General features: G+C 43.6%; 1 protein-coding gene across 1 annotated transcript; it reads left to right on the top strand.

The window, feature by feature from the left end:
- Positions 1–4,584: 4,584 nt before the first annotated feature.
- Positions 4,585–10,449, top strand: LOC133887044 (ultraviolet-B receptor UVR8). Its single transcript, XM_062326951.1, has 15 exons — positions 4,585–4,926; positions 5,258–5,334; positions 5,502–5,580; positions 6,872–6,931; positions 7,349–7,450; positions 7,536–7,629; positions 8,127–8,169; positions 8,272–8,317; positions 8,408–8,448; positions 8,550–8,652; positions 8,760–8,814; positions 8,929–8,995; positions 9,109–9,145; positions 9,769–9,848; positions 9,947–10,449. Exons 1-15 carry the CDS (start codon positions 4,674–4,676, stop codon positions 10,070–10,072), a joined length of 1,263 nt encoding a protein of 420 aa, XP_062182935.1. The 5' UTR covers positions 4,585–4,673; the 3' UTR covers positions 10,073–10,449.
- Positions 10,450–25,325: the final 14,876 nt, after the last annotated feature.

Here is a 25,325-nt window from a genome sequence, read left to right as displayed (position 1 = left end):
CATGGCGGTGGTTTGATGGGCCACTTTGGTGCTAAGAAGACGGAGGATGTGCTGTCCACACACTTCTTTTGGCCTAGGATGCGGCTTGATGTCGAGCGCTTTGTTTCTCGATGCACTACGTGTCAAAAGGCTAAGTCCCGATTGAATCCACATGGTTTGTATATGCCTCTTCCTATTCCTTCGGTTCCGTGGGCTGATATTTCTATGGACTTTGTTTTGGGATTGCCTCGGACAAAGAGGGGGAGCGATAGTGTTTTTGTTGTGGTCGATCGCTTTTCTAAGATGGCACATTTTCTTCCTTGTCATAAAACGGATGATGCCGTTAATATTGCTAACCTCTTCTTCAAAGAGATTGTTCGCTTGCATGGTATGCCTTCTACTATTGTTTCAGATCGTGATGCAAAATTCTTGAGTCACTTTTGGCGTACGCTATGGAACAAATTGGGTACAAAGCTGCTGTTTTCTACAACATGTCATCCACAAACAGATGGTCAGACAGAGGTTGTAAATAGAACATTGTCTGCAATGCTGCGAGCGATATTGAAGCAAAATTTGAAGCTGTGGGAAGAGTGTTTACCTCATGTTGAGTTTGCATATAATCGGGCGGCTCACTCCACCACCAAGGTAAGTCTTTTTCAGGTAGTGTATGGCTTTAACCCTCGTGCTCACATTGATCTTTTGCCTCTACCTACTTCTGAGCGAGTACATAGTGATGCTACGGAGCGTGCTGATTTTATTTTGAAATTGCATGCTTCAATTAAAGAGAACATAGAAAAGATGATTGAAAAGTATAGAATTGCTGGTAGTCAAGGTAGAAAGGAAGTTCAACTTGAACCAGGTGATTTAGTGTGGTTGCATTTGAGAAAAGATAGATTTCCAGATTTGCGAAAGTCTAAATTGATGCCACGTGCTGCTGGTCCATATAAAATTTTGGCAAAGCTTAATGACAATGCATATAAGCTTGAGTTGCCTCCCGAGTTTGGGGTTAGTCCCACTTTTAACATTTCAGATTTGAAGCCATATTTGGGAAAAAAGGATGAGCTTGAGTCGAGGACGACTCCTTTTCAAGAGGGGGAGGATGATGAGGACATCCCTCCTACGGATGCAAACGAAACTCCTCAAGTTGCTGTGCAAGGTCTAATTACTCGCGCTCGCGCTCGACTCTTAAATTTACAGGTGAACTCGTTCCTAAGCAATTCTTTTTGTGAGTTTGAGAATAAATTGCTACCTAATGATTTAATTGTACTTAGGAACACAGGAGAGGACCAGCAAGGGCGTGGAGAAGGCCTTCGAGGCGTGGAGGGCCAGCGCGGACGTTCGGTTCAAGATGGAGGCCCAAACCGATTCGATTTCGTTTCTGTTTCGGACTCCAGAAACAGCCCGCACTAAAACGGACGCCCAGGTTGCATACGGAGTCGGATTTGGGCGTACTATAGATGGATGGAAAGATAATTTCAAGACGCTTCCAATGGCACCAGTATCAGGCTCAAATTCATCTGGAGTTAACGGGAATCGTCCGAACAAGTTGACGTCCAGAATCTGTCTCGGCGATGCGACGTCGTATTTTGGTCTTTGGGCCTTGTATCGTGTTGGAGCCCAATAGGGGTGCGTCCAGAGGGTCTTGCGCGACCCTAGAGTCTCCATAAACAGCCGTCGTGCCGTCGTTTAGGGATGGGTTTTGCTTAAGTTAATCTGTCAAGAATAGTTCGCCGCTAGATAGGTTTGTGAGACCCCAACTTGTGAGCTTAATCAATTCATCTGCAATTTTTCAGATTGTGTTCTTCTTGGTTCTTGCTTATGTCTTCGATTCGCAGGCAAGGATTAGCCTTCGTGGCGAGGTCAATCGCGCAGCGCACGGTTGATAACCCGAGGAGAAGTGGTGCTGCGATTGCGGGGTTCGAATCTTATTGATTGGAAGCCGGATCGTTTGTGTCAAATCTCCACCAAATCGTTAGTTATCCCCACCTGACGGAAGATCGGGACCCCCTATTCCCATCAGTTAACCTAATGACTCAGAAAAGTTGTTAACACCGAATGATCCAGTGAGAACAATAGTACTAACATCGGATCATCCGATGAGTACACTCTCACAAATTAGCCGCTGAAACCCCACTCAAGCCTCTCTGAACACCAGACACTTCGGTGTATACTTCATCTTCATCACCAGACTATTCGATGAGTTATCCTGAGCCATCCGAGCATTTCCTTCTTCTCTGTATAAATTGCTCCTGTGAAAGCATCCGGTGCATATCACTTCATCATTGGACTATCCGATGCTTTGAACTTTGTTCTGCCTCTTTGCACTGTTCATTGTCCGGTGTAGCCTTGCTTTATCACCGTTCCTTTTAGTGTGTTGATATTCGATCTTCCACGGTTGTAACCTTCTTTGGTGGAAATGCTCTGGTCTGTATCTTCCTCTGATCGCTGGACTATCCGGTGGGTTGTTCCATTCTATCTTCTGGATAGAAACACTCCGGTGTTGTCATGCTTTGATCACCAGACTATACGGTGAGGCTTAGTCTTTATTCTTCAGCATGACACCCTTCTCTGAAAGAATTGCTCCGGTGAGCACACTTGCTAATCATCAGACCTTTCGGTGAGGTCTTCAGGACTCTCTCCCTCTTTGTCAAATATGCTCTGGTGAGCTCAACGCCTAGAGCAACGGACCATCCGGTGAGACAAATCTTGTTGTGATTTTTTCAATTCGACCAAACTTTGTCTTGGTTGCGATGGCTTATTCATGTATTACATCCATGAGACTTACTAACATATATTCTTGACAAACATGTTAGTCCTATTGACTTACCATTAATCACCAAAATCATAATCATGATCTAATAGGACTATTTTCGCTATATACCCGCAAACACCCGTAGGCGAAGAGCGGCCCCCAAACTCATCGCTCATGGGTACCCATCACTCGCGGGTATATCCATTTAACTGCTTTCCACAACATATGCATCAAACATTGCCACAAGTTCTATGTACCATTGTTCATTCTATACGAGAATAGTATAATAGTTACAATAAGCCATATAAATAAATGATTTCAGCTTAAATAATTTTAGTAAGACATATTATTTTAGTACGATTTCAGCAAGACATATACTGAACTTCAATATGATCATCTACTCCCAAGCACAACAAAATTTCCACTCAAATAAATATTTGAACATACGAGCATTTCAAATGCTCAAATAAACATGTGAACGTTGAACAAGGACATCATCAGAGAACTATACGAGTATATGGATTTTGCAGGTATGTGTACATCTTACCTATATCCTTATCCGTCGGGTAATATTTTTTCTCGTAAACTTACCATAGATATCAAATGCTACTTATACCTATCGTATTCAAGTATTTATTATAAGTAAATGAGTAATCAGAATAAATTACTATTTTTATCCGGAACTCGGGAATAAGAAGGCCATGGAGCGGTGGAGGCCAGAGGGAGCACGTGGGTGGCTGCTATGCAACCTTGATGATCACATGAGGACTAGACGGCGCAGCCGATCGAGCGCATGCAGTTGAGAGCGCATGCAGTTCTTAACGGCATGAGAATCTCGTACCTCGTCCGACTTCTAATTTTTTTTTTCTGACTTTGCGATAGAAGTAAACCCGGTGCTCCCCCTGGTAAAGAAAAAGAAAGGCTATATGTATGTTTGGTTTCTTTATCTATCCTTAAGCTTTGCTACTTAAGATTATAGAATAAGCAAACATGTTTAGTTTATTTGTGTGGTTTGTATTTAGACAAGGATTTCCTTCTTTTTAGGAAGAGCAAAACTAACTCTCCTACTCTAGTAAAGTTTGTCTTGGCTAATTTTGCCAAACAAGACTAGTGAGCAAGGGTGGGAAAAGAAACTGAATATACCCTATCTAATCCATCATATTTCCAACAAATTCACAAAATAGCACTTGGGAGTTGAGAGGATGGGTGCTACGCGAACACCACTTTAAAAGATATAGCCTTGGTAAAATACCACATTGATCATGCGCTCGCTTTGCACAGTACCATTACACAAAAATTCTTTTTGGGTTTCCGGCCCTTTTTATCCATTTATAATTAATGCTTTGCCCCTGCTTCACACGAGCACGCCCCATCCATTCTAGTCGAGTAGGACCGAGTCGAGTTAGGCTACGACCCACGTCTTAAGATAAGATCCGATCAAACTTTTAAAATATTTAGTTTCAAAACATAAAAATTATATATGTGGATTTGTTTTCAAATATACTTCCATAATATTACAAACTTATTGAATTATATAAATATATTCTTGTTGGAAATAGTGATCAAAGTTACACGTTGAAGACCATACTATGTGCAAAACGTCAAGTATTTTTGACTGAAGTGAGTATATTTTTACAAAATATCTCAGAGGAAATCTATTTATAAAAACAAAATAAAAAAGGATCAATTATAAAGAAATTACAGCAGAAAAGTGTCGGGCCGTGCGAGGCCTCTCTACATTCTTCTTGTTCTCCTGCCGGTTACGGCCCACCGTAGCCCATTACAACCTGGGCTGCCTCGGTCCGTTCTGTTCCGTTCCGTTCCGTTCCTGGGGTCTCGTCGCCTTCCAACTTCTCGTCTCGTCTCGTCTCGTCTCGTCGCAGCCTCGCACACGTGGGCTCGTCGACGCCGCGCGCCCTTCCTGTTTTCCCACTCCGGCGCGATGTGGCGGGCGAGGAGGCGGTGGTCGTGGCCTTCGCCGCTTCCGCGGCCTCGGTGGATCTCGTCGGACGCCGCCTCCACGGCGCCGCGGCAGCGGGTGGCGGCGCTGTGGGGGAACGGGGACTACGGGCGGCTGGGGCTGGGCGCGCTGGAGTCGCGGTGGAGCCCCACTGTCTGCCCCTTCTTCCTCGCCCGCCCCGCCGACCCGCCGGCCTCCCTCGCCTGCGGAGGCGCCCACACCCTCTTCCTCACCCGTACGTACGCCCCTCTCCCCCTCCTCTGCAGTCTGCTCCCCCCTAAAACCACCACCGCTTCTCGATACCATTACAATATAGTGATGTGGGAGATCATGCTCAAGCTAATTCTATGACTCGCTACACGCAGTTAACTGACTATAGTAACCCACATTAGCAACAGCACTAACATGTGTAACGCACTTGATTTGGTGCGTTTGCTCCTGATAGCAGGGATAATGAAACGAGATGTCGTAAGGACTTGAGTGCGTTTCGCACATAATTACGTTTTATCTTCTGTTAAATTTGTGGCGCCGTAATGTGGGCAAGTTTGCTCTTATGTTTTGTGCAGAGAGTGGGCGAGTGTTCGCCACGGGGCTGAACGACTTCGGGCAGCTCGGGATAGGCTCCACTGTTACACATACGCTGGTATTGGTTCTTGCTCATCATACCTCCACATATGAACTCGAGATGTTTTCCTGATAAGCATGGACTCAATGAATCTGTTTATTTTCTTCCTCTAGTCATTATTCCAAATACAATGTTCTTTCTTTGGGTTAGTAAATCAGTTCTCTTCTTCTTTTTTTGGCATGTAGGAGCCTACTGAAGTTTCCGGATTTCATGATAAAGTTGTACAAATTTCAGCTGGCAATCATCATTCTTGTGCAGTAACTGGTGAGCGTAAAGAGTTTGAGTTTGGTTCTTATACGTGCCAAAGTTTGATTGATCAGAAGAATGTAAATGAATAACTGATACTAGCAGACTGAGGGGAGGGTTACCTGTCATGTTATTGTAAATTTATTGTAGCAGCAGATAATTCAAACTTCTCAGGTGTAAAGGTAGCTGCAAGCATTACCCGTAGAAAAATAGTTTTTTTTTCTAAGATGATTTTGGCATACAAATAATGTTTTAGCCCATGTGAATGAATTATGAACCTTTATTCAAAATGATTGAATGCTTTCTAACTTCCTATTTGTGTGGCGAACACAATAATCTAGGTATTCAATGTTATATTTTTCAGAGGAAGCGTCTCTTAAATATTAATGGACTATCCACTCTTTAGTAAAAAATCATATGCATGAACTTATTGATAAACGTACAAGTACAGGGAACAAGGCTACCAAGTTCTGGGCGTTACTGGATGTTTTTTAATTGCTTATTATTGTGAAGTCTTCAAGATGTCATGCATGTTATGGCATAGCAAGCTGCATAAAGGGGGCATGGTGCTGCAATACACTCATTAGAAGATTATTACTATGGTCCCTATTACACTACTCCTACCGTCCATCTATGTAAGATGTATTTTAGAATGAAAAAAAATATATTTAAAAGTAGATTTTGACCTTCAATTTCTCTTACGATATATTGCCAACTGCTCCAAAATTAACATCATATTGAAAGCACTTTGAAATACGAATCTACTGACACAACTTTTGTAAACTAAACATATATAATTTGACTAATTGTTGCTCACACCTTACAAAATTTGACTTTTTCAAATAAAAATGCGCCTTACATAAATGGACGGAGGGAGTATTAGATAATAGATACCGGCATTAGATTTGATCAAAATCTATATTGCGTGCTCCGAAATTACATATTAGTTAGCCTTCACTTTCAAACCAAAGGGAAAAGTTATCTTGAATTGTGCACTCTACCTGGCACTAAATTGTGCATTCACATTTTAACTGAAATATCTTATTACTTGTGAAGTTGTAATGTGATGTAATCTTCTGTGAAAATGTGTTGAATTATTTAAGGTTGGTGTCATTGAATGGTGCATTGCAGCGTATGACACAATACTTTGTAATAACATTTTTCTGATATTTAAGATAAGTACGTACAAAATACAAAGTGTTGTTAGTACCTCTTCTATTTTTTACCTAATTTATTTGTTCTGCAGATGTGTGCATTATAATTGTGTAACAAGTTCCAGTAAAATTTTGTGTTTGGCTCTCTCTAACAGAGGATGGTAAGCTCTTCGTTTGGGGCAAAAATTCAAGTGGCCAGCTTGGTCTTGGAAAAAGTAATAACATCTTCTCCCTTCTTCACTTTCTTAATGCCACTATGGTTGTACCACCACTTCATACAATATGCCATTAATGAATGTTCTGATATTTACACTTTCACATTATCAACATCGACTGATTAACATCGATTAGTGTGTGGTCACTTGAGCCCACAGAAATCTGAAAACATCTTATGGTTAGCAACTATGGATATCTTCATATATGTTGTAGGCAACTAGACATTACTTGAAAACTGCTCCAACTTTCCCTATCTGTCTTTTCATCATTTTGCATGGAGCATCATCGTGCTTCTATTAAAATTTCCTAGGGAATATGGTAGTCTAATTTTCCATCAATTATCCTTTTGACAGTTATGTTATCTAGTTGACATCAACTTTTAGTTCTGAGGTAGAGTTTTTTTTTACTTGATTTAGGGACTGGAAAAGTAGTTTCTACCCCAACAAAGGTTGATTATTTGGCTGACTTCAGAGTGAAAATGGTTGCTTTGGGATCAGAGCATTCAATTTCTGTTACAGGTAAATATAATAAGTAGGTGTTTTATAGCACTTTTTTCAATATCGTGCCTTAAAGAGTCTGAAGTTCTGTCATTTTCTTCTAAAGAGAATGGTGAAGTCTTGAGTTGGGGAGCTGCTGGTGCTGGCAGGCTTGGGCATGGCCATAAATCTAGCATACTGGGATTCGCTCTGACCTCAAGGTATGGGAATATTTATTTCATAAACACTTAATCTATGAAACAACTTTTTTGGTGGTGCTTAATTGTGTATATATTATATACTCTATGTTACGTGATAATTTATTGTCATTTATTTAGAATATATGGGAATTCTTAACCATATGAGTTGCAAAATTTTCTACTATAAGGTGGCAGGCTATGCCTGTGTACACAGAAGAGTCATGGGTATAATTTAGTGGGGGGTGGGCCTTGCAAGTATCTTAATCTCTTGATGTAGGCATTCGGTATGACAGAGATGGACTTTATATTTTCTTTCCTTGAAATCAACAAAGTTCCTTGATGATATAGTATGAGCTTTGAGTATAATTCTGGGTGACATGTAGAAGCTGGAAACTTGGTATTCTTCTGTCAGTTATATTACTGTAAAATAGATCTGATGGTTCCAAATGTGTTTGCATTGTACTGTGCTAAATTGTTATAAGGGTGATAAATTGATAGCTACATCTTCATTTGTGCAGTGAATATACTCCAAGGTTGATCAAAAACCTTGATGGTATCAAGGTATTTTGCTTTAAAACTCAATATGGCTCCTGATCAAATTGCGGTTCGCTTATTATCTAATAGTGATTTGCTTCTCTTTCCATGTATATATGCATTGGCTAGATTAAAAGGATAGCTGCAGGAATGTTGCACTCAGCTTGCATTGATGGTAAGCTTATGGAAAATCAATATTCAAACAATCAAACTGTACAAATTATGATTTTCCCCATCTTATGATTTCCCTATGTCAAAATTGCAGAAAAAGGTACTTTGTTCATATTTGGGCAGAAGACTGAGAAGGTGGTACTCAATCAGGCCATATGGCATTTCTTTTTTCACCACCCGTATTGAAATATCTCTTCAGTTCGCTTCATTTCCTTGTATTTAACATAAACTTACAGGGATTTGGAAGATCAAATGAAGCATTTAGACCAGATATTGTTGTAGAGGTACCATTTTCGGAAGAAGTTGCTTGTGGAGGTTATCATACTTGTGTTGTAACAGGTATTGGTGTTTGATGCAGTGTTTGGGTTGTATTTTGTTAATGCAAAGTTATCGATTTTGTTCAAGTCTCATATGTTTTTTAAAAGATATATGGTGATTTTTTGCAGATGGTGGTGATCTGTATTCTTGGGGTTCAAATGAAAATGGCTGTCTTGGTCTGGGGTATTTTCTGCTATTACTTCTTCTAGAAATTTGCTATTTCAACTTATATTTTGCCTATATCAGTACGTGTATCCAAGATCTAAGTTATATTCTTACATGATTATCCCTTAACAGAGGTACGGATATGGTTCGCTCTCCTGAAATTTTGAAAAGCTCATTATTTAAGCTTCCTGTATCTAAGGTTTGAACTTCTGGTCATTGGTGTCAAGCTTTCTTTTGTATTGCATCACTCAAAGACAGTTCTTGTATTGACGTATGGTCGACCTCGTGTCCTTGACCATTTGCCCTCTGTAGGTATCCTGCGGTTGGAAGCACACAGCTGTAATTTCAGGTATCATAGTTATACTTTTCACTAATATATTGGTACTAATTAGTAGCAATGGTGGTAAGCAGAAAATATTTTTTCTTGAGTTCTGACAAAAACTGTCATAATCAGGCCTTTATAAACAATTTGTTTTGATGGTCTCTTCTAGGTCAAAAAATTGTGTTAAGAGTTCTAGCAACCAGAATATAGAACTGTAGTTCTACTAGGCTATGCTTGAAGTATCAAACACTTTTGAGGTGAATGTCATGTTACTACAATATAGGATACAGTACATCAGGTGCTTGTCATTGCAAATGGTTCAACTAAGCTCTAAGCCATCTGTACACACAACTCAGAGTAGCAATGCGCTAATTCTTGGCGAGTGCTACCTTAATCTAATTCAATTGAACAAACATACTAAAGGGCCTTTGCAGTTTGAATCAATTTACACGTGCATTTTTTGAGGGATGAACATGAAGTGCAGTTTTTTTTGGGGGGGGGGGGGTGGGGATCTGGATCTTAATGCTGAAATGAATGAGAAGAGTGCCTACGTTATATATTATAGATAATAGCAGTAGTTAAAAGAAGGTTTCTCAGTTTTTATTTCATTGTGTATTGTTTCCGTGCTCTGAGCACCTCAAAACATCCAGGTGATGATATTTACACATGGGGTTGGGGAGGTGCTAATGGTACCTTTTTTGAAGAGGGCCATTCTTCTGGTGGACAACTGGTGAGTTACTTGTATGTCATGCTGATGACCTGTGATTTGTGCCTGCCTGTGTAATCCCCACTGTAACACCTGTCGTGGTCACACTGCCTACTTTGCAGGGACATGGAAACGATGTAGACTATTTTGAGCCAATGATGGTGTCATTTGGCAAGAATACAAGAGCTGTCCATGTATCATGTGGCTTCAATCATACTGGTGCAATTTACGAGTACACAAACAACTGACTGCCATGCCATCTGCAGGACTGCAGACCATCATGTTTGGGAATAATTACTCAATTATACTGAGAAGTGCACAGAGAATTTAAATGAATAAGAGATAAGCTGGATGCTTTTGTGGTATGCATCAGAATTACAGATTAGTGAAGCTGTATAGTGTCCTTTCATTTATTGGGTGGATATGTATTATTTTACCAGCTAATAAGAACTCTATTGTTTGAGATCTCCCAGGCTGTTGTACTTGATGGGCGGTTGGTGTCCATGCTAGCTGTGTTTCCATGTAAAGAATATCTGAATCAGAATAGATCCCGTTGTACAGTTAAATATGTACGTAGATCATCCGTTTTTTTTCTGAAGATTTATTGCTTCTCCTTTGTCGGTTTCCTTTGGCATGGTAATATTCTTTATGATGAAACAGAAAAGAGAAGCTCCCCCAAAGATATTTTGCCCAAGATCTCATTTTATCAATGAACTTTCTTTTGCAAGGGTCAAGGTTTAAATTTGAATTTACCTTTTGAAATATCTTCTTTAACATGAAGGAAGGTCACATATAATTCAAGCTCTACCATTTATTTTTGGTGTTCGGAGATACATATAATGCAATGACAACATATAACTTGACTCAACTGTCTATTTCCTTTAAATTAGTCAATTTTGGATCAAGAAACCTGCCGCCGCCACCCACAATGGCGCTCTTGCTTCATTAATCTCACTAGTTCCTAACTTGGCCTTTTGCCACTCCTGCACCTCTTATGAGCAATATTGGTGGCGCTAGTGACAGCTCGGAAAACCTATTTGTACTAGTATAAAAAGCACGAGTTGGGTGAAAAACTTTTTATCTTATCTACTCATCAATTTAATCAAATGGTCATATCATGCGTGTGATCCTCTAAAATCATGGAATCCAATTAATGGTGCAGTTAATCACCACACTACAGGAATACTTAGGGTACGTTTGTTTTAGCTTAAGATTTTAAAAAACTTCTATATTGTAGATTTTAAAAAGCTAGATTGTAAAAAGGTAAGGGTTGTTTGTTATTCTATATTCATGTGGGTTGGATGTTTATTTTAATTGTGTACTGCCGTAATACCTATAGTTTTTTAGTGAATATTTATGTCTATTTAACCTTTTATTTATTGTTTTTCAACTGTATGCTTTCAACCTCTGGGATTCACATGAAACATGTCAACATGGAGAATACTGTTCGAGCCTGCCCCATCATTCGGAGACTGGCATACAATTGAATCAAAGAGTTGCAGAATGCAACATCAGTGGCAAAACCTCTATTTTACTGCAAGCCCATGTATTTCCTTTGCAAAACCTATGTCAGACAACAACCCTAATACGACATTCACACTGGTTAATGATAATTAATGCCTTACGAAGGAACTCGTAAAATTCCTGTGCAACTAGGGTGAAGAATAATTTTAGAAATTATTCCATGGTATGTGAAGAACTTGGTGAATTTTCTCAGATTTTAAGGTTTTGAATTGAAGACTTAAAAATTAGATCAAATTAGAAAAGTTTGCAACTTTAAATTTTTTTAATTGAATATTAGCTCAGGATTTTTGACCAAACCAATTAAAACAGGTTACATATAAATTATAGAACCTCGCAAAAATTTGTAGATTTGTCTGTGTATAGAAAAATATTTGTTTGGGCAGAGAGGGGAGGAGAGAAGTAAATGAGAACGGCTACTGTTCATGGCCCTCACTAACAGTTGATGACCGTTGATGGACGTGGGACGGCTCAGATGAGCTAAGGTTAGGCTGCACTTCACCCTCCAGCATGGTAAAAAACAACTCCAATCCGACGCTGCACTCATCATTCTCAAAATGCCCAGCAATCACCGCATTCCATGAGATACAGTCCATCACGGACATACTGTCAAACACTTTCCGAGCAACCACCATGGAAGCTGCAACAAAGTCACCATGGAAGCTGTGAAGAAACGATCTCACTTGTCTCTAATCCTGTTAACCCACATATAAGAGAGCTCAACAGACTATAGTGTGCCTTCCATTTAAGCTTCCATTTAAGTAGGTGATGGTGGATCTCTCCTTAATCTTCTGCAGGCACTGCTTCAGCTTCGACAGCGTTGACGAGCTCAACTTGATACCTAGATCGATCATGTCTTCTACAAACTTGCACGCCTCGGTAGCCTATCATCCTCTTTAATACAAGCATGTTTCCACTCTCCTACGGCCGCGCGCGGGTGCGCGTAGGAGAAGCGGAGGACCTGCTCGGCATTGGTGGCGGCGGAGCCCAGGATCTCGCAAAGGAGGCGGATCTTGGGGGGTAGGTCGGACGCGTCCTTGTAGGTGGGGAACGCCGGGGCCGACGGGTCCTAGGCGCGCTTCGCTGCCGAGGAGGCTGCAGCGTCGGACGGCCGCTTCGCCCGGTGGTTGGACATCGCGGCGGGGATTCGGTGGTGGGTGGGATCGAAGAGCGGCGGGGAGGGGGCGGCGCTGGGATGGGGCAGCGGGGAGAGGACATGAGAGACAGAAAAAGAATAGGGTTAATTAATTTGTTTCACTCGAGCAGTGGCACGCTCTCAAAAACCATCCTCTTGAGATGATAGGCTAAAATACAGACTGACCATAGAATCTTACTCATTTACCACTGAGCTATTTTTCATCTATATGTATTTTTCTTTTTTTCATCCGCTGATGTTAATTATCACGAGAAATGACCACTCTATCATCTCTCTCATTTTTTCCTCATCTTCTCTCTTGGTGGTCGGCGGATGCCATGTCGAGCAAGTCAATCAGAGGAGCAAGCATGGAGTGCGCCGACATGAAGGCTTTAGAGCGGGGGCCACTATTGGCACGTTGTTGGGCAGTTCGGCCACTGGCGCACCGCCGAAGAGCTCAGGTGGGAGCACCATGTCATCCATCGATCGTTGGGGTGTCGTCGAATAGGCGGCGACGTGGGGCTGGAGCGGCGAGCTGCCCCTAGCGCGCACGTGGGGAGGAGGTGGCGGAAGAGGAGGAATCACCAGTGGGACTTGTCGTCGACTGCTGCTCAGTCGTTGAGCACGTCCCTGTCCCACCACTTCCCGGACACCGACGCTATCGCCTTCCTGGCCTTCCTGGCGACCACTTCCACCCAGCTAAACCTCACATTAGCCCACCTCGCCAGCTCGGACTCCTTGCCGACCAGCATCGACCGTAAGCCCCTCTCTCCAGCAAGCGCAGCAGAGACACGAGCTCCTTGTGGCCCGAGACCAGCATCAAGGACCCTACAGAACCTGCAGACCGCGAGAGTACTTCTTATCCACCAACCGATGGTGGTACCAGAGAGTTCAACGATAGTGCCATAGCTGCGTGACCTCACCCTCTTGGTAGAGGCCGCCCGACTCCAAATCGTGGTAGCCACCACTCCATCTACCACAACTAGTGGTCGGCAGGGTTCATAGTGGACTCTGCAGCTGGAGGGAACCTATGCTCCCTCAGTAACAAAGAGTACGAGGAGACCCCCACCGTGTTAGGATAGTACACCCACAGACTTACATGACTCGCTTCACCACCGCGACCTCACTGACATAATCTGAGGCCAGAGGGCCACCTAGAAATAGGAGGACCGCGCCTGGCGAGAGTAGGAAAAGGGCAAGCAGCCCGGTCACTCACCTTCCTCTCGCAAGGAAACATCGGACTCCTCTGTCCCCTTGCTAGGGCTGCAAGACCATCGGCTTCCCCCGCCCCCCCCCCAATCGCGTGTAGCTGCCAATCAGCGAGCGGCTCCCCGTTACAGGACGGAGTGCAATGCTTTCTCGGTTTGGCTGCGAGAGGTGAACTGGCCGGATAAGTTCTGGCCAGTCTTAGCCGAAAAATATGATGGCTCGATTAAGAAGGAGTTCCTATAGATCTACACCACTATGGTGCAGGCCGCGGGAGACGACGGGAAGGTCATGGTGAACTATTTCCCAACCGCCTTGCCCGATTCATCCTAATTCTGGCTTATGAACCTACCCCTCGAGTCAGTTAATTCCTGGGAAAACTTGTGCGATCAGTTCATCGCCAACTTGCAAGGAACCTACACTCAACCAGGGGTCGAGGATGACCTGTATCAGGTTAGGCAGTGGCATGGTGAGCCGTTGTAAGACTACATCCGCCATTTCACCGAATGCGGAATACCATTCTAAAGATCATGGATGAGTTCGTGATCATAGCATTCCGGAGGGGGGGGGGGTCAGAGACCAGAAGATGGTCGAAAAGCTGGCCACCAAGGAAGTTCGGAGCACCACCAAGCTCTTAGAGCTCACAGACAAGTACGCGTAGGCCATCGAGGCCTGAGAGCGCCAGATCGGTGTGAAGCTGCAGCCAACCTACGACCAGCCCACCTCTTCCAAGGGGGCCAGCCGGAAGGAGAAGAAGAAGAAGAAGCACAAGGTCGAATCACCCGACGTCATGGCGGTCGAGCAGGCCGGCCAACCGTGCTGACGCTTCGAGAAGAAGGATGGAAAGAAGGGTAGAGGCTACTGTCTGATCCACCGTACCGACGCACATGACCTGACCGAATGCAAGGTCGTGCGAGGCATCATCGACAAGGATCTTGGGGATCGCAAACTCATGCGCGACAATGATGGGGAGGATGAGGCTAATCCTGACCAGTCAGCTTTGGGTTTACAGCAGGCCGAGTACATGGTCCACCATATCTTTAGGGGTACCGCGACATATTCCTCTAACAGGGAGTATAAGTCGGTGATCCATAAGGTATGTGCAACCATGTCGAGTCCGAGTCCATGTTTGAAGTGGTCTAAGGTACCGCTCACTTTTAGCCAGGCGGACCATCCTGCATACGTTAAGTGCCCCAGACGCTACCCCATCGTGGTTGAGCCCACGGTGCACAACATCCAAATGGGGTGTGTACTGGTCGATGGAGGGAGCTCCATCAATCCTCTCTTCGTCGATGCGCTGGACGCCCTATAGATTCTGAGAAGTACGTTGAAATCTTCTCCTCCCTTCTTCGGGATCACCCCTGGCTCCTCAGCCAAGCCATTTGGGCAGATCGAGCTACCCGTCACCTTTGCTTTGCCTAACAACTTCAGGACCGAGAAGGTCTTGTTCGATGTGGCGGACTTTAGGACTACTTAGAACGCGATCCTAAGGCGACCAGCGATGGCTCAGTTCATGGTTGCCGCCCACTATGCATACCAGCTAATCAAGATCCCTGGTCCCAAAGGAGCCATCACTAGTTTGGGCAATCCAAAGACAGTCATGCACTACGATAAGAGGAGCCTCGACATGGTCGAGCTGACTCTCGGGTCGCAGCCCAAGAACGATCGGCTCCTATGAAGGTCTACGTCGTCGCCAATCCTAACGATCGGCTCAAGGCAGTAAGCCTAGACAACATCGACCCATCTAGGATAGTCCATATAGGGGCCACTTTAGACCCTAAATAGGAACTCGCGCTTATCACTTTCCTCTAGGCAAGCGCGGATGTCTTTTCTTGGAATCTGTCTAATATGCTTGGGGTCCCTAGGGACGTGATCGAGTACAAGTTGTCAGTGCCACCTGACGCGTGACCAATGTAGCAAAAGGCATGTTGGTTTGCACCCAACTGAAAGGAATCACTTCATGAGAAGATCGATAAGCTCCTAGAAGCAGGCTTCATCCGAGAGGTGCAGTACTTGGAGTGGCTGGCTAACGCAGTCATGGTTCGGAAACCCAATGGTAAGTGGAGGATGTGCATCGACTTCACTAACCTCAACAAGGCATGCCCTAAACATTTGTTCCCTCTGCCCTGAATCGACCAGCTTGTGGACTCGACTATCGATAGCAATCTGGTAAGTTTCTTAGATGCCCGTTCAGGGTACCATCAGATTAACATGAATAGGGTAGATGAGGAGAAAACTGCTTTTGTAACGCCCTTCGGATCTTTTGCTATGTAAAAATACCTTTTAGGTTGAAAAGTGTCAGTGCCACTTACTAGCGATGTATTCAACTCATCCTTCGACCACAACTCGGTAGAAATGTCAAGGCGTATGTTGACAATGTGGTCGTGAAAAGTAGGACCCCTGGTCGCGGACCTCCAGAAAACATTCGATAACCTTCAGAAGTATCGCATGAAGCTGAACTCGGAGAAGTGCACATCCGAAGTCCCATCAGGGAAGTTGCTCGATTTCTTTGTGTCTAGTCGGGGAATAGAAGCAAACCTAACAAAATTAGAGCCATCGACCATATGGGATCCCTGACCAGGTTAAAGAAGATTCAGAAACTAACTGGGTGTGTGGTAGCATTGAGCAGGTTCATCTTAAGGATGAGAGAGAAGGGGATGCCGCTCTTCAAGCTCCTGAAGAAAAGCGTCCACTTCCAGTGGACACCAGAAGCGGAGGCGACCTTCCAAGATCTCAAAAGGTACATCTCTTCCCCTCCTGTACTAATTGCTCCTCGACCAGACGAGGAGCTCTTGCTCTATGTTACAGTTACCCCATAGGTCGCAAGCGCGGTCCTGGTTGTCAAGCGTGAAGGTCTTCAGCGACCAGTGTACTACGTCAGTGAATTCCTACATGGCGCGAAGGCTCAGTGCCCACATACATAGAAGCTAATGTATGCCATGCTGATGGCCTCTCGCGAGCCCAGGCACTACTTCTAGGCCCACCAAATCAAGGTAATCTCCTCACTCCCAATTAGGAAAATCCCCCACAGTAGGGATAAAGCAGGAAGAACAGCGAAGTGAGCAGTAGAGTTTAGAGAGTTCAATATTCAGTTTGTCCCCCAAACGACTATCAAGTCCTAGGCACTGGTCAATTTTATGGCTGAGTGGTCGTCCTTTGAGCTCAAGCAGGAACAACAACTAGAGGCAGAAGAGCACTGGACTATGCACTTTGACGGATCGTTCACACTAAAGGGAGTGGGGGCTGGAGTGGTCTTGACCTCACCTACCGGCGACACCCTTAGGTACGTAGTCAATTATGTTTTCATGCCACTAATAATTTTGCAGAATATGAGGGTATCTTGTTAGGAATGAGAGCAACCTCCACACTTGATATAAAACTCCAGCTAGCGAAAGGGGACTGTCTACTGATCGTAAATCAAGTGCAAAAGGAGTTTCAGTGCTTTGACCCGACAATAGTGGCATACCTCGCTGAAGTGAGAAGGCTGGAGCGACGCTTTATTGGTTCCGAGGTTAAGTAGGGATAACTTCCTCGTCGATGAGCTGGCCCGTCTAGCTTCTTCTCGCACACCTGTTCCGGTCGGAGTCTTTGAAGAAAGACTCACACGACCATCCACCACAGTCTCAGGCCAAGGTGAAGGTGATGCTGCACATGGAAATAGAGCACCCGAGGTAACGCCTTTGGAGGCAACACCTCCTTTGGTGCGAGCCATGTTAGTACCATGGCTGACAGACCAACCTACTAATTCAAGCACTGCAAACTATACTGCTCTCTTGGCCTTTCGCTGTCTGAGGGCTCGATATCGTGGGACCATTTCCTAAGGCCATGACAGTTTTGAATTCCTATTTGTGGCAGTCGATGAATTCACTAAGTGGATCGAAACTGAGCCCATTAGGAAGATCAGAACCACAACAACGATCAAGTTCATACGAGGGCTGGTAGTGCGGTTTGGCAGTTCAAACTGCATAATTACAGACAACGAGACTCAGTTCGTCAATAGTGCTTTTTTTGACGCAAAACTATAGGGAAGATCCCCATAGAGCATTTTCATTAAAAAAAGGAAAAGGAACGGATACAAGGTGAGCAAGAAGCTTACCTAAACAAGGGAGTCTAACCAAAGAGGCATGTTTTGGGATTTCATGAAAATTCTTGGTGGATGCTTTGGATAGACATCTTGTAAACTCATCTATGCAATGAAAATCAGGTTTGGTAAGTTGATAAGTTGTTGATTCGAAATTTTCTCTATGTTCTATATTCTACATGCTTGGTTTTGGTTTTTGAATAATTTTGTGTTTTTAGCAAGTTTCATCTTGGTTTAATCCATCCAAACCTTTGTAGAATATCTAGTGTTTGATACGAGAAAATTTTGAGTGGTTTTGATTTGATCTCGAGTAGCTTTTTGGTCAACTCGACTAGGTTTTGATCTACTCGATTCTGGTTAATACAGTCTAATTTGACTAAGCATAATTCTTGATCCACATACCCAATTGATTCAATTCTTATTGGAATAGTTTTGTATTTGAATCTAGTTTCTATTTTCCAAATTTGAGGGCAATCGGACCAACAGATCTTTTTCTACATCATTTTTACTAGAGCATGTACAATATGTTTTGAGTGGAATACCGAGTTTAAATCGATTTTCGATTTGGGTGAGTTAATCTTTTAATTTGATTCCCGCAATCATTCACCCCACTCTAATTGGGTATTTTGCACATATTTGATCCTACATGGCCGGAGGACCATCTTTCCTCACGGCTGCCGACATTAGGCTTTGGACCCGCGAGTTGAAGGTATTGTCATTAAGATATGGACAAATTAGGAGACGTAAGAAGTCGCACACATATCTAAAGGGCGGTACCAAGGAAACGGCGGTGGGGTTACCTGGGAAGCTCTCCCGGGTCACATCGTTCAACTTGGAATATAGAAATGTCAAGTGTGCTTGCCTCCATAGGGGACATAACTGGTGCTTGATGAAGTCACAGATGACATCTAACCCCGTCAGCCCGACCTCTCAGAGCTAGCCAACCCACTTAGCCCAGGTCAGTAGCTCCGGGGTAGTCATGGGCGGACTCATCGGTGCGCTTAGCACTCGGAGGTTTTCCAAGGAGTTGTCTACCACAAGGTAGAACCACTACTCCCTCCAGCCTGATTGCGATGACTTAAGGCCCACCTCAATGTAGGAGTCCTCGGAGCCGTTGCGAAGGTGGGCCCACAGCTTTTGGTGGCTGGCTCGGTCACCAACCGGCAAGTGTAGAAGAACCAGAAGAGGTCAAGGCATGGCTCGACCCCGATGAAGTTCTCACACAAATGAGCAAATATTCTCAGTATAATAATGGAGTCGGGGTTGAGGTGGAGGTGTCAGGTGTCGTAGAAGGAGGTGATAGTGGTGAAGAAATCGGAAAAGGGCGGCACGAGGTTGGCCAAGAAGAATGAAATGAACATGATGATCTCCCTTGAGCAGGGAGCAGACGCGCTCTCCCTAGGGCAGTACCCCGTGGTTAGGTGGTGGGTGAGCATGCTGGCGTCATGCATCTACCGCAACCTTGCTGTGTCACACTTAGACCTGGGGAAGGTGGGCTCATTGTCGCTGAGTGCCATCGGACGATGATGGAAGATGCTGCGAGGGCAAGAACGGAGATGGAGACGAAGTGCTTTGAGCGCGAAAGCTTGGAGGCTAAGAGGGGTGATGAAAAGATTTATGGGGAACCATAGGCACTCCAATTTAAAGGGTCACTGCGGTATCTCAACCGCCGCGGGGTCCGACCCGCCCGAAATTCGAAATATCATGCGTGGTGAACCAAAATTCCCTCAGGTTCAGCTATAATTAATATTTATCTCTCTCACATTCTCTCTCTATCTCGCTCTGTTCGGACATTTAACCTCCCATCGAGATGTGGTTTCCTGAGTCGACCACAAAAGTGGGCTGCATTAACAACCACTCCCCAGGGCGAGCATGCGTTCACTCAAGATCCAAGTGGTGCGACTAGGCCCGACCACGACTACTCATCGTGCAACAACCACGGTCTGCTACGACAAACCAATCAGTCCGCCCCATTTGCGATGGAGCTTGAGGGCTACTATCAGTGTAATAGATAAAGGGTGCCTCACTAGGCGAGCCCTACACCGCCAAATATCAGTCGATAGTAGATATTTTCAAGACCACATGGCACATTGCGCGATCAGGGCGGGCCTTGTGCAACGAGCTCTTGTTAGTCGCAGGGCAGGTATTCACCTAACCTGACAGGACACATTTAATATCATTAACTCAAGTGTTTTTCTTCCCCAGACACTCCTTTTCGGTGAGCGAGGTCATAGGCAAGCGTGGTGTAGCAGTGACCTGTCACGTAGAATTTAATGCTACGGGATCACCTTACCGATGAGCGCCACAACATTCGGTGATGGGAAAGGACGTGCTGGATGACCAAAGCAGAGCGAGCATGCCTATCCGACGTCATGATGGGCTAGGGGTAGTTGGCTTTGGCAGGGGTAGGTCTGCCACGGTGTTTGGCATGATTTGGTTGTATATATTCCTTTTTTCCCTACTATATAAAGGGAGGAGGGGAGTCCAAGAAGGGAGATTGAGAACACTTTGTAACAAGTTCACCCAATCCATAAGAAAATACACACGACATAGAGCTATTATCCCGTGGGAGGTATGAACCTGGATAAATCATTGTGTTCTTGAGTTCGTTTAATACACCTGCAAGAAATGTAGACCAATGTGCCCGGCGTTTGGTATACTCTATATTCATTGTCAAGGATCACCCCCAGGGTTCACAAATTTGACGAAATGTGACCGATATTCGTGAAATTTGACCTATGTGAGCCGCATCGCATTCATAAACCAATCGAATATTGAGATTTGAATTCAAAATTTTCAAATCCAAATAGAAAAAATCAAAATAATTCCTAAAAACACTTATGACAATTCTAAGACCTTCTATGAAATTGTTTTTTTAAAAAAAATTACATTTGCATCTAATTTTGTGGGCAGGAAGTTTGATAATTAGAAAATAAGAAAAGAAAAGGAAAAAGGGTGAAACGGATTCGACCCAGTGGCCCATTTTGGCCACCTTTCTTGAGTGGATAAGGTAGACATTTCTCCTCCTTGAGCAGCACATTGGCACTGTAGCACTTTCATCTCCTCCCCGAGTGGCGCAGCGGCAAGCACCGGCAGATCCACCATAGCCGACGAAGAAATCATGCCAGCGACATTGAAAACCAAGCGTAAGAGTAAATATTCGACCAAATCGAGTTGAATATCGAGTTCAGCCGAGCGGGCACCGTCGAGTTCGGTGAGCATCGAATATCGAAGGTGAGTTTTCAGTTTTTCGAATAAATCGGTTGAATACTGAGATAATCGCTTGAATATCGATGGTCGGAATGTTGGGTGCAAGACTTCATACATCATATGTAGTCCATGTTTGAGATGTATTAGGAAATGGAGCACCAAAGTTAGCACCTCACATTCATACTAGTAGATTTCTGTATGCTCAAATGTTTAGAGTTGGTTGAGTATATTGGTACTTAAAACATGTGGATTAAATTATTAGTGAGTCATTAACTGCCCTGATCTATCCTCTTCAATTACCTGATAATAATAGTTGGCATCTGTAAACTATTGTAGATGATTAAAACATGTTGGCATCTATAAATTGTTGTGGTTGTTCAATTTGTAGTGTGTTTGATTGGCTAAAGTTGTTCAATATCTGAGTAATGGAGAAATAAAACAATTTACAGGGAGAGATGGAAAGAGCCCTATGATCCTCTTTTGGAACATCACCAATCTCATACTTTCTATATGCAGAGGCAATACAGCGAAGGCTAGCAAAAGTTTGACATCTGAATTCTATATGTTGTTTTGTAGTAATCGATGGCAGACAAAGACGCGATGCGGGAGCATGACGAGAACTTGTACCTAGGGTTTAAGTGCAAGTATTGTCATAAGGAAAGGAGAGGTGATGGTGCCACGAGGTAGGAACAACATTTGGCAGGGCACAACACTAATGTTATACATTGTGACCGAATGACTTCTGATGTACGTGATTACTTCAGACGCGAGCTTGATAGGACAGAAGAGAAGAGGAAGGAAAGGTCTAAGGCAAGGCTTCTGAGGGTGGGGTCCCACATAGATTTGACAAGCGATTGTGAGGAGACAGAAGAGGAATAGATGCAGCATGCCATGGCCCAATCTAGGGAGGAGGAAGAGTTCAGGAGCTGGGCAGGGGACTTCTACGAGAACAGTGGTGGCAATGGGAGTAGTAGAGGAGGGGTGGTTCTACCAATGTGTTGAGGAAGATGTTTAGGTGGGCATCTTCCACGAGGGAGATACCGAGTATAAGGGATTATAGTGTTGCAGCAGCAAAAGGCCCTGTGTAGCAAATGATTGACACTGGGACATGGACTACAAAGGGAAATAATACAAAGACAGCTGTTGGTTTGGCACGGTCCAAATTTTTGCACACTTTAGGTATTTCTGATAGAAGGGCGGATGACACATTCTTTATTGTTGTAGCGAGAGAAATATAGAAATGGGGTGAGTGATGAAGTTGTAATGAATTTAATTTTTGTCATATTTCTTTTTTATTTACTTATGACCATCTATTCTATGATAGGAGAGGGTGCCCCATCTCCAACTGATCGGGATATAAATGGTAAGTACTTGGACGAGAAGGAGAGAGAATTGAAGAAACTAGAATGGTCAGAGTATGGTGTGACCATCATGTGTGATTCTTGGATTGTACTAATGCACATGAGTATTATTAATTTCCTTTTATATTTGCAATGGTCGTATGTTTTTTTTTTCACAAGTCCATAGATGCAACTGGCTACAGCCAAGATGCCAAGTATTTGAACAAGATACATTATTTTGCTGAGTTGGTAACTTAGTATTGCAATTGTTGCATATTTATTTGGTTCATTCACTTATGCAGGAGATAAGATCAGTGGTGAATGATGTGGGTACAGAAAATATTGTGCAAATCGTGATCGATAACGGGTCAAACTATAAGAAGGTTTGTCGGGTTCTCACAAGGGAGTATCTTGCTATCGCGTAGAAGCCTTGTGTGAATCTGCTCCCGAGTGCGACATAGATGAAATCAATTGGTCAATTTAGAGACCACGACATTTTCATTCAAAGTGCAAGTCTATATCGCGATGGCTTTACAATCATTCAAAGCTCCATGAAATGATGAAGACCGCGATTGGCGGGGAGTTGGTGAAGTGGAATGCTACAAGGTTTGTCACAAACTATCTATTTCTTGAAAGCTTTCGATGTCGAAAGGATAAGTTCATGCAATGAATAGCATCTAGTGAGCTGCAGCAGTCTTGCTACATTATTCCTTACACTGGGAGATATGCATATTCTTGCCTATCTAGCTTATCATGGTGGGACAATCTTAAAAGGGTTGTCGATTTTGTTCAATCGTTGTATGCCTTCCTTTGATTCGCTGATCAAGACAAAATCCCCACATTGAGTGAGGTGCTCCTGAGATACAACATTGTCAAGCAGGAGTAGGATTCCTTGTATCACAGTGATAGGGATACCTTTGATATGTACATGGCAGTTGCCGATAATACCAGTGATACACTCTTACCACAGAATATATGATCTAATTCAAAGCACCTACGTCAATACCAGTGATACACTCTTACCACTTTCATTGTTATAGTACTATTACTTATAGTACTATTGCTTTGATCATCAACTTGTAGTGGTCACATTGAATCGCCGCACGCACTATGCGTATGGCATGGGTCAAACCGTGTTTGAAGATCTCCGGGAGGCATTAGAGAGGATGACCGATGTTAATACTACTACGGAAGCACTTCGTGAGGTTGATATATATCGGACTAAGTATATATCATTCGATGGTCCACTCACTTCACGATGGCATGTGACGCTAGGACTCCACCTGGTACGAATTGCATTGATATATCTAACTGCTACATGTGCTATTTTCTAAACGTTTCTATCACTTCATCTACTTGTAGTTCAATGGTGGTCTATGTTCAGTTCATCAACAACTGTAAGACTCCAAACCCAGGATCTCCTATGCCTCCAGTATCAGTCCCTGAATCAAGTAGCTGATACGCATAGTATAACAATTATAGCATCACAATCAAACTTCGCATATAAGTATTAAGGTTTAGAGTACAAAAGGTTAATCAACCACAAGGTATATTGCAAACCTGGACGAACGGCCAACAAAAGCAAAGCGAAAATGACGATCTAAGCCACAAGCAGCTAAGGTGCGAACGCAACGGCTAACTCTACTCTTCATCCTTGTCTTCACCTCCAGCGAAGTCGACACCAGTTTACTCATCTGAATGATAGCAAAAGTGAGTACGAAAGGTATTCAACAAGTCCTATACTACTTCAAAGTGTTGATAGATGCATAAAGGGGGTAACTCAAGGATAAGGCTTTACGATTTAGTTTTAAGCAGTTTATACAGGTAATCAGTTGTATCCTCTACTATTAACTTTAAAACTATTTAAAATCCTGAAAACAAGGTAATAAGTTATATCTAGGGGTTTTCGGTCCTGGGAGGGGCTACACCTCGCTCCGCGGTCCCTTTCATCACATCTAGTGTACCTCTAGTATCACACAGCTTCTGTGAATTGAGCCAGCAACCTCATCACACAAACATCGAGTCCACACACTCACTCATCGAGAGACACGCACCTCGAGTCTAGTCAAAGAGGTCTTTGCTTCATATGTCCATGACCGTAAACACGGCTATTCAAATAGGTTTACACTCTGCAGAGGTTGTACACTATACCCACACGATATGTTCAGCCTCCCACCATAGCCAGTGGAGGAGCGATTCATACCGAGACACTTCAATCACATTTTCTGTCGGACTTTTCTACGTGATCCATCAAGTGCTCTAGGTCTGCGAAGGGATGTCAAGGTACCACGGGTCTGGTTCAATAACACCCTTGCAGAGAATGTTTCAATAACACCCTTGTAGGGCTGTCAGGGTACCAACTAGAAGACGCTTAGCTAACCTTTGCTTTCAACTTCCTAGTATCATACCTAACCCAGTCCGATGAAGAAAAGTCAAGTCCTACTCATTCAGGACTCATGGTTGCACTGGTATGGCTTAGCATGACGGCACAATGACTCAATCCTTAAGCGGTCAGGGCAGGCACCTTCCATTGGCACTGAGTATCACCTCAAGCCCCCAATGTATGAGATAGCCTCCAACTTTCAGAGAAATATCCTACTTGCCCCCGCCAAAACAGTTTTCGCCCATTTTACACATCTCCTACCATGTCTCACATGACATCAAGGATTTCATAACCATCAAGGATTCATGGTATATGAGTTATCATTGATAACGATGAAGCAATATCTCCGAACAGACGTATTTCCAAAAGTGACATCTCCGAGGAGACGTATTCAATCCTAAGCATGCTAGATATCAAGGCGTCATCCGACGTTAATATAGATAACAACAGGTAAATCCTAGGTAATATGTATTCTGGACGAAGATGTTTAAGGCATGGCAAGTGTTTGATGGAGTTAACTACTACAAGCAGTTTGTAAGAGCGCAATATATAGCACATGCGATAATAAGTCCAGTTTTAGTTGATCATGTAGATTATTTGAAAATATAGGTTCAATATAATCAAG

Source organism: Phragmites australis, chromosome 12 (genome assembly GCF_958298935.1).
Source record: "Phragmites australis chromosome 12, lpPhrAust1.1, whole genome shotgun sequence".
Taxonomy (NCBI): Eukaryota; Viridiplantae; Streptophyta; class Magnoliopsida; order Poales; family Poaceae; genus Phragmites; species Phragmites australis.
The sequence above is the reverse complement of the archived record's forward strand: the minus strand, read 5'-3'. Positions and strand labels throughout refer to the sequence as shown.